The sequence below is a fragment of the Eurosta solidaginis genome, chromosome 5, assembly GCF_040869045.1.
Source record: "Eurosta solidaginis isolate ZX-2024a chromosome 5, ASM4086904v1, whole genome shotgun sequence".
NCBI classification, from domain to species: domain Eukaryota; kingdom Metazoa; phylum Arthropoda; class Insecta; order Diptera; family Tephritidae; genus Eurosta; species Eurosta solidaginis.
Genome location: NC_090323.1, coordinates 5,923,824 through 5,934,505, shown reverse-complemented (window position 1 = coordinate 5,934,505; position 10,682 = coordinate 5,923,824). Strand labels below are relative to the sequence as shown.

General features: G+C 37.0%; 1 protein-coding gene across 1 annotated transcript; it reads left to right on the top strand.

Annotated features, from left to right (window-relative positions):
* The first annotated feature begins 2,360 nt into the window (after positions 1-2,360).
* Positions 2,361-9,709, top strand: LOC137233553 (uncharacterized). Its single transcript, XM_067756643.1, has 3 exons — positions 2,361-3,056; positions 6,988-7,683; positions 7,795-9,709. Exons 1-3 carry the CDS (start codon positions 2,894-2,896, stop codon positions 8,280-8,282), a joined length of 1,347 nt encoding a protein of 448 aa, XP_067612744.1. The 5' UTR covers positions 2,361-2,893; the 3' UTR covers positions 8,283-9,709.
* The last annotated feature ends 973 nt before the right edge of the window (positions 9,710-10,682 follow it).

The following is a 10,682-nucleotide window of genomic DNA, read 5'->3' as shown; positions in this document are numbered from 1 at the left end:
TTGCAGTGATAGCCGCAGCCCACAGTGGGATATGGGATCAAATTAAAAAGTAATTTATAATGGAAGTAAATTCAGTTGATTTATGTGCTGACCCTTTATTAATCAATAAGCCTTAATTTGTTTAGATTTCCGCATTACAGCAATGATGAGGATAACTTAGTTTTGTTAATCTTTTGTCTATTCGGTACGAGCTCGAAAACGGGTTGATACAATTGTACCAAGTTTTGTATGTACACACATACATAAGTATATGTTACTCTCTACTTTCTCAGCTGTTTTACTAATTATAATATTTTTACAACATTGCCATCTTGGTTGGCCGAAATTTAAAAATAATATGCAAATACACAAAATTGATGTACAATTCGGGTTGCCATGTATCTGAAATTACATGTGTAAATATATATGTATATCGTGAAGCAGTATAATTACAAAAACAAGGCAAAGTTACGCCAAGTGAGGCTTGTTCACCTTAATACTGACAAAGAAGCAAACACGCAATATTAATATTAAACTTTGCGTTTCCTTGTTGGAAACTGCAAAGTAGAGCTGGATTTCGATTCGATTTTTAATCGATTCAATCGATCTTTTTTTAAGAAATGAAGAATCGATTTTTGATCATCTTTCAACAACTGTACCTATTTCATATTTATTGATAAAAACGTGCAGAAATTATATTTGTTGTAATTTTTTATAAACTTAGCTTTATTAACGCGTATTCACAGACCAAATAAAATAATATTTAAATTTTCAAAAAGCTCGACTTTTTTAAAAACCATGAAATATGACTATATGACATTATGATGGTGGCTCTGAGCAAAAGGAGAAATATGAAGAAAATTTGTAATCACCAACAATTGGCGCTTTGGCGCCTAGGAGATTTTGGCATTGCAGTTGCGCAAGTCAGCCTAGCTATTCCGGCTTCAACATAACTGGCTCCAATTGCGAACACCAAAGGAGATCAGTCTTCTTGGCGGAGGTCTTCCGCTTCGTCTGTTTCCAAATACGGATGCCGATAGGAACACTTTCTGTGCCGAAACTTTTAATGAATTCCCATAACAAGACCTATCGCGTGGTTCGACGGAGATAACCATAATTCCTCGGCACGACTTTCCTCTTGAAAGGGGTCATGCCATCGACTCTCAATAGGTATCGCAGCTATGAAGAGAGATTAATAGAGGTTTATCTCCAAAAGTTGTTTTCCTTGTGATTTCGAAGCTAACATTTCAGAGAAGTCAGAACTAACTGAAGAAATGTCTGCGCACAAAATTGGTATATCTGGGAAAAACACAGAAAGCATGATATTTAGGTATCGAACACACTATCAATCTCACTCCGATGGGAGGAGCCAGTGAATAACCCTGTGGTACTCCCTGATGTTGCCAAAGAGCCATAGTCAACGAAAAAATTAAGAAACTACCGAGCTTTTTTAGCGGTACAACCTTGTTAAACAATTGAGCTGCAATCAATTATTTCCAGCTCGATTTAATCGATTTGTTTTTGAGAATCGAAACGAAAAAATCGAATCGAATCCAGCTCTACTGCAAAGATAAATGAGCTCGTTATTCTTATTCCTCTTGTAGTGTTCTATGTAAATAAAATATCTGACAAACGTGTTTTAAGTCTGCTACAGTGCTAGTGACCTTCGAAGGCTAGCTATTAAACTATGTCTCTATAGCCTAATACCCCACTGCGTCAAATTTGACCACAACCTTGGCCATATCATGAAAAGGGTGTGTAATGTAACATAAAATGCCTTTGACTACCGGCTTGGCTACAATGGACAATTAAACCAACAAGTGAACAATTTCCCAACGGTTTTGCAAATGGATATTCAAATTCCAGTTTGTTTTAATTAAAACCAAGCATTACAAGCACACTTATTTACCTCCTCACATTCACTTTTCGTCCCACTGTGATCAAATATATTCATCAGCGCTGTTGCTATTTTAATTTGCTCATTGCTGTTGCTGCTGGGATTGCTTCTGTTGTTGCCATCGTCACTTCCTCAACTCTGCACGTAACTGCCTTTTGTTTCGGGGGCTATGCAGTGCGTTGTTGTTTGACGATTTGCTTTAGCTACATATACACCTTTTTGTGCGGAGCTTCGCCCCAACATATTCATACAAATCTGCCGTCTGCGTTGCTCTGGCTAACATCGACGACGCCTTGCATTGCTTCTTGTTTTGTTTTTGCTATGGTTTCGTTTGGTCTGTGAAAATTTGTGTGTCTGTATTCTTATTTCTTTCTTTCATTTTGTCCGTTTTTTTTTACTCATACGCTTTTTGCTCTTTGCTGTATTTTTACTTTGCGCTCAATGCTTTACCTATTGTTGTTTTTGCTTATTTTGTTATGGTTTGTTGTTATTGTATTTGGAGGCTCTTTTATACGATGTCTGTTGTCGATGTTCTCTATTTTCCCCAATCGCACCGTGGCTTTCGCATTCAATTCTTACTATATTCTCGCGCGCTCTCTGCATTTAGTTATTCGCCGATAATTGATGTCAAAGGACGCGTTACGGCGTCGGTCACACGGCGCGTATAATTAACAAGGATTTTAATAATCGATAAACATAAACTAATTGTTGTTGTAAAATTAATTTTATATCCGGGTTCAGTGTATTTTAGTTTCTATTTTACTTCCGCTTCAAGTGCTGCCAAATCGTGTTTGTTTTTCTTCATAATTTCTTTTTGGCGTTGCCTCTTGTATTCATTTATTACGTGTAAGTTTTTTTTTATTAGATCTGTACACACATACACTCATACACACGCACTTTGAAAATATTACGCGTGCGCGCACTCGTTAATTTAACGCCCTAAATTTGTTTTACTTGCGTTTGCGCCTCTGTCATCATCTTCGTCATATAGACCGTTATCCCTAAGTTAACGCGACAATGCCAAAAGAAGATCCATTCGTTAATCGTGCTCAGTTGCTAAAAGCGATCAAAAAGTATCCGGAGATATGGGACTCGAATAATAAACTGCATATGTGTCGTAGCGTTACTGCGCCGATGTGGAACGAGATAGCCGAGCAGTTTGGTGGCCACGTGCCTACTGGTAAGAAAGAAAGAGATAGAAAAGTACAAAAATATATGTAAAGCTGCAGTTAAGCCGCAGTTACCCACGAACGTACGTACAAACAACGTGTCAGCTGACACGACCTATCTTATAAATGTGCAATGTAAACGAAAACTCTACGACGTGCAACGCACGTACGTACGTAGCCCGGAACGCAGAAATCAAAACAGTTTTAATTTTTTCCGTAAGAACGTGTCAGCTGATCGCTCTCTCACTAGACAGAGTTGCCTAGTAAACTTTTGTGCGCTAATTTTTGACCGATAGCAGTTTTATGCAAAAACACCTCCTTAAATTTTGAAAAGTTGTGAAAATAATTCGAAATAATCATGTAAAAGTGCAGACTATAAATATGTAATCTATTTATAAAAAATTAAAATAGAAAAAGTTGGTGTTTCCATAAGCATGCATTCCAACAGGTCAATGGTAACATTTTTTTCGTTGCCACTACGTCCATAAATTTCGCTGAAATGTGCGTACGTACGACATACGTATACGTACGTTTCACACGTCGGTGTGTAAATGTCGCTTAATTTGTTTAACTAACATTAGCGATATGTTTTTTAAAAATAAGTAGGGATTATCCGAACTTCGAAACTGGTCATCTTTGAAAACGAAATTTTCCTGATTCAGGTTTAGTTCAAAATTAGCCGTCTTTTTTTTACACGTATATACGTCTACGTTTGCACGAAAAAACGATTATCCTCACTTAGGAAATGCTTATGAAACCCATCTAGCGGCAACTAGCTGCAGAACATGTTGTACTGAAAAGCGGAGACACGAACCTCCATTGGCCATACTGTATAACCTATAGCTGAATCGGGTGCGATGAATAGTGGACACACGCCATTAGTAGAGGTAATACCAGAGATTTTTTTTTGTGTACAAATTCTCTGGTAATACATATAATTATTGTAGAGGTGAAACATAGACACATATTTCAGTTGCATCTGAGTATAATGCGTATTGAAATTTAGGAGTACTAGTAGCAAGCGCTCCGAGTGTATTTCTGCCATGAAAAGCTCTCGGTGAAAACTCATCTGCCTTGCAGATGCCGTTCGGAGTCGGCATAAAACCAGTAGGTCCCGTTCCGCCAATTTGTGGGAAAAATTAAAAAGGAGCACGACGCGCCTAACATTTATTAATTTTTTATTTTAATTTTCTGCGCAGAATTTCAGAAGAGGAAATAAAGTTTAACGCTTAGCAGTCCATATAAAGTTAAAGCGCAAACGTATATACTCGTAGATGTAAAAAAAAAACACAGCTATTGGCGCACAATTGGAGGAAGAAACGATCACGCGCGCCCGTTTTATGCTCATGCCCTGCACTCACAAGGTTAAAGGGCCCATTACTGATACTTCGCATAGACTTGACTTGGCTTGGCGTAAACTTGGCAACTTAGCCACGATTATACTCAACTTAGCGCATACAATCTGGCATCATAATCAATAAATGTCAATTTGTGTGACAATATGTCAAAATGAACTGGAAACAAACAAATGGCATCTGAAACTGTAAACGTCACTTAAAACTTACATAGAAAACCAAAATTCAGCAGACTTCTAAGTCAAGTTAAGTGTTGCTAAGCTTTGAGTAATCAGTAACATGCAATGTTCATTTAACAGAACTGTAAGTGACAGTTCTCAAGTCAAGTCTATGCTAAATATCAGTAATGGGCCCTTAAGACTCCAGCTACTATTAGTAGCTCAGCTATCAGATTTAGAAGTAGCAAATAGCATAGGTCCTAAATAGCTTCTGGTTCTTTCCAAGAGAACGTAGTTACTACATAATATAGGTCCTTGTTTATGATAAATTTTTTTAGTTTGGTCGTTGAGCAAACTTCTGGTTATACTATGGACTAATTTATTTTAAATGGGTGCAACCTTGGGAAAATCCGAAATTGTTTATGATTTTGTCGAAACAATATTTTGCTTATTTGGAAAATGTTCATATTACTGTGATTTTATCAAAGCCACTAAAATATCACAGTAAATTGCTACTTAAGCTTTAAAGAAATCGCCGTGACGTTTCGTTCGCAATAAAGTTCACGCAATTAGACGCCATTACAGATTTTGTCACAGAAGCAACTAAAGCTGGAGACATTGGTGCTTTATCGGTAACCGTATCGGTAACCTTATAACAGCTGATTCGACCAACCTTATGAGAATCAATGCAATTGATTATTGGTGCCGCTAAGGTCGTAACCGTATCGTAGCCAACCAATTTGGTTTTGGTTTACCGTCGTAACGATAAACAGCTGATTACGTTAGGGATACGGATACAGCGATACGACATACGGCACCAATGACTCCGGCTTAACTGTTGTAGTATGAACCAAAGATCTGGTTTGTTTCCGTGCTACTAAATAGGAGTATAGAGGTTAGGTTAGGTTGAACTGGCCGATCCATGAGGACCTCACATAGACTGGTTGAGTCCGTAGTGTTACCAGAAGTTTATTTTAACGACCAAACTGAAAACCCCTATCAAAAACCAGGACCTATGTTATAAAATAACTCCGTGCTCTTGGCAGGAGTAGAGAGATTTCACAAAATTTTAAGTGTGCGATATACAGCTACATACATACATGATTATAGAATCGCCCTTGCTAGCTAGTTACTGTGATTAAGTTACTGATTGTTTTTTCATTTTATCAGAGCAATGTGTTCTGCTGCGACGAGTAATATGCGAGTTACAATCACGTATAAAAATCGCTGTGACAAGCCACGTAGTTCTTTTCTTCGAAATCTGGAAAGTCTACATTTTTTCTTTAATATTAGTTTGTTCTGGGTTATTCTATAATTTCATTAATTTCTGGCAACACATACTCATAAATTGGGTATTTTCAGTGACAGAGGATTTTGGGGGAGCAGGCTGCTGTGAGAAAGTGTTCTCTGCTCATGACTTGTGCGCGCCGGACTGAAATTAAAACTGTTTTGAGCGGCACAGTCATATCTCGAAGTAGGTATCACCTACAATGTTTGAAGAGAACGGCGTTACTTTGCGTCTGGCGAATGATAAACAACCCCGGTATGACTCTTTTCACTTTCGCTCTATCTGATCTGCTCAAGGGCATCCCCGTTCAGCCTAACCTAATCTAAGCCGCTGTTGCTCATTTGGAGATTTTGGTTTAAGTAAAAGACTTTGCGGCCACCGTAGTGTAATATTAGTAAGTTGGCCTGACTAATCAATGTTCCCCAACTCAAATGAAGAGCCAACTAACATCAAAATAATAATAATTTTCTAAAACGTGCTCTCCCTTTGCAGTCTTTTGACAAGCCACAAGAGTTTATTTCTGCAATGGGAGGCTTCGCATCAAAATTCATCTAAGCAGATAACGCCAAGTCCAAATTGAAATATATTTTCTGCCTTAAACTCCTTGCATAAAATAAAATTCTCAACGTCTTCTTTTGCATTCTAGTGATAAAAGGTAAGCTTGTTTGCGAATTTACCTTTTCACTCGATTGTCCCAGACTATTATAGGATAACAGTTTGCTGGGTAGCAAAGAGCGGATATGCTGATCATTGGGTCTAGAGCCGTAGGTGTAGTAATATCAGACAGCTAGAGCAGAGTCATAGAATTTCAATGGCCGGTCGCGAGATACCCTTGTAAGGTAGACTTTCTAAAAACAGAGCTACGGTGTTTGGATGCAGAGTTCATGAGCTCCACATAACCTATACCTTCTTGAGATTCTACCTTAGTAACAAGGTCGTCTAACAAAGAAAAAAAGCCAGGAAATCTTCTTGGAATGTTGTGCTAATGACGACATTTTCCATCATTTTCTAAGGAAATATTGCCAGGAAGATATTGACTGCTTTCTTCTAACTGTGTTTTACGTAAACTTTTGGTATTAAGATTTCTCAAAATATTATTTTCCGCCCAATTTAACTTTAACCATGAATTAATTCAAAACAGTGAAACTGCAATCGATCTGGAGCCAAATGAAGTACCATTATCACAATCTGGTGCATCGACAGATTTTGCATAAAGAACGCTTCACCACAAAATGGGAGCACTTTGAACCAATGTCCTTCATGTATAATATCACAGTGGCTAAAATAGTGGGTGCAGCGGGTGGTGGTGATAATAATCAACAACAACACATGCAGTCACCATCAACAGTTTCACTACCCACACCACCTCCAACACCAACAACACCACAAACGCAGGGACGTGGACGTCCTAGCGGTAGTTTCACATGGCTGCCACAACAACCACAAGAGCAGCACCAACAGCAACAAATGCAACAACAATTAACACAAACACAACAACAAATGCATGAAGGATTGTCATCTATTGGTATGTCTCAACCACTGCTCACATCAACAGCACAAACTGAGATAAGCGTAGAGACGAGTCCATTCATTGGTTTTACTGGACTTGTGCCACCAGCAGCCATAACAGTTGAGGCCACAACAACACCAATGCGCAAACCAGGGCGTCCAGGTTCAATGAACAATAGCATGCGTGGGCGCATAATCGATGTGATCAAAGCACATCCGCCATTGTGGGCTGGACGACAGCAAGAGGTGGTACCAGGGCAGCGTAAAACGCAAAATCGTACTTCGGCAGTATGGAAGGAAGTTGCAGCACAATTGGGGCTCACAGCAAGTAAGTTGCGCGTACAAAAAAGTGGAAAGGGACAGAAGGTCTAAGTTTTTTGTTAGCTATGTTTTAACTCAATGTATATGTGTGTTTCTTCAAATATGTCTCGCTTTTTAGGTCTCATCCAAACGCGCTGGTCCATTATAAAACAACGTTACGTTGACGAGTTACAAAAGGAGCGTCGTGCTCACTTCACTCAACAACCCTTCCATTCAACTTGGGAACACTTTGAACGTATGGATTTTATGCGTGACATACTAATCAAGAAGGTGGATGAGCGTGAGCAAACGCGTGAACAAATACAAGAAATTGTGAGTGAACATCAGCAACTACAATCGGCAGCAGCACAGCATATGCGTTATATGCGCTTAGGTATGCCACCGCCACCGATGGCTATGTTAAGTTCGACATCGGGTGTGTATGAAGATGGTAGTGTGGTTGGTATGATGCCAATGCAGGGCAGCAGTGGTTTCGTCGGCAACGGCTCATCAGGTATGGTACGCCGTGTGGGTGCTGGAGGACGTGTAAAGAACGAGTCTGATTTGGAATGGGATCCGTTTGAGATGATTTTGCATGTGCATGGTACTGAGCCGGCAGCAAATTGAGTAGGGTGGAGGAGATTTATGAAATGTGGAAAGAGAAAAGTAAGCACGGAGAAATAGAAGCAACAAGGAATAAGCGAATTGCTAGGAGTCTGACCAAAGTTGACTCAAATGCTAAGTCCAGAACACATATATGGAAACTTAGTTGCATAAACATCAAAGAAGACTTAACGAAATTAAAAACAGTTAATACTGTTTTGCAAATTACTAACGTAAATACATACGTAAATATGGTAGGAGAATATTAGAAAAAGTTACGTGAGTAAATATCTCTGAAAATATATAATTGATAAAGGCACCAATGTAATAAATTTTAAGACTTTTATCCAGCTCTAAAAAATATAAATTAATCCAAAAATTATTTATTATATTCTGGCGTGACCTTAATCTACTCATGAAGTTCGATCTCAAAGCAAAAATTTCTAAATTAACTAGAGCTCGCGCAGGAGTTGAAGTTAAACCACAATTGAGTAACTTAACCAGAAACAAATAATCTTAGGCGTTTTGAGAAGAACATCTGATAAGCTATTTAACGATAACAAATTGATAGCACGCCAATAACAAACTGTTAACACTGCGATAAGAAATCATTAACTCTCCGATTTCAAGTCGATAATTTTTTACAAGCATATCGATAGTTTTTAGATAACAGATCGAAACCATCGATATCTTTTCGATATTAGACCAAACATCTCAATAACATGTCAATAAAAAATTTCGTAAATTTTCCATAATAAATCGATACATTCAATAACAAAACGATAACTTGTAAATTTTCTCTTGAGTACAATTTTTCGATTGCTTTTTACACAGACCATATAAAACAAGTAAACCCAATGAACCCGAGAAGAAATCTTATGAAAATAACCGCTGATTTTTTTCTGAATGAAAAAAACAGACATTGATTATATCGTTGAAAATTGTCTTTACAACTGGATACTAAGCCTTAAAATGAAACAATGTTTCTGAAAAAAGACTTGGTGAGAATATCTCTGCCTACACAGAAAATGGCAGCTTTTCCTAGTGATTTGCCACTTTTTAATTAAAAACGTAAGTCTTAAGTATATAGGTAAAAATTAAAATATATTGATAAAGTCAATCTTAACGATTATTATTGTATTTAGAAACCTTTAAAAGGATATGCAAGTAGAGGCAAGACTGAGATGATGAAACTTTTCAAAAAAAGTGTCCATATAAAATATGACATTTTCAGTTATCTATGTAAAATAAAATTAGATAAAAACTAAAATGCGTACTGACATTTTTTGATTTGATATTTTCCTATTATGCATATATAAACATACTGTAATATATATATATATAATCTCATAAATCATATTGCTATACATATATGTATGTAGTTTTTATACACTAACTTAGAAAGAGATAGCAATAAATTAAATTGTGCTTTCAATAAGGTAACTTTATTCGATTAAGTATATTTTCAAAACTTTGTTTTTAACGTTATAAATAAAAATAACGTACTAAATAAATAAAAATATCTAAAAAAAAAACATGCAAAACTTTTCAATCTTTCTTAAGGCCCTAACACAATCGACTTTGGCGTCGTTTTGGCGCCGGTGTCCCTTTGAAATGACGAACGGTGGAAGGTTGCCTGCCACAATGAACGCAAGAAAACTCAAATTTTGTTTTTTTTTCACTTGATTGAATTTTAAAAATAACAAATTTTTTCCCATGAATATGTAAATATTTTTCAAAATAAAAGTAAGAATTAATAGATTTTGCATAAAGTTAACAGATTGAAATAAGGAATTGACAGCGCATGGAAAAATTTAAGCTTTTTTACTCTTTTGCTGTTGCTTTGGCGTTCCCGTTGCGTTGCCTGTAGATTGAGAACATAGTAATAAAGACATGCATATTCAAAGTCAGCTGTTGACGCAACGTAAGCGCCTAAAGGACGCAAATGTCCAATGTGTTTGGACCTTTAGCTAGAACTTTGACGTAATTTAGAAGGCTGATAAGGTAAGTAGAAAGTAAGTTAATGAGTAAGTTTAGAGTTGTTATTTTTAAATATGGCTAACTTCGTAAATGCATATTGCAAAGCATAAGCTGCGATTTATTGCGCAACCTATGCAAAACAAAAATGTTTTGATCACTGATTTCCATCACAAATGCATGAATAAAATTTTTCATGCACAAAAATTACAACCGATGCGCATGAAAAAGAGCTGCCATGCAAAAATGAACACACTGTATCATCAATAAACAAATCTGTGTTGAAAACAAACATTGTGCTTTATCATACTGCATTTCAATATGCATTTACGAAGTCAGCCTATCTTAGGGAGAGGTTATGTATGACTGTAACGAATTTTGGGGAATTCCGATTATTTTGCACCTTCTTCTAACGTTCAAATCGCTGAACTGTCGAATAAATAACTC

Coding starts and splice junctions, on each gene's coding strand:
- LOC137233553 (XM_067756643.1), top strand. CDS start 2,894: ATGCCAAAAGAAGATCCATTCGTTAATCGTGCTCAGTTGCTAAAAGCG. Junction 3,057..6,987: donor TGGTGGCCACGTGCCTACTG/GTAAGAAAGAAA, acceptor AATTCAAAACAG/TGAAACTGCAATCGATCTGG. Junction 7,684..7,794: donor ACAATTGGGGCTCACAGCAA/GTAAGTTGCGCG, acceptor CTCGCTTTTTAG/GTCTCATCCAAACGCGCTGG.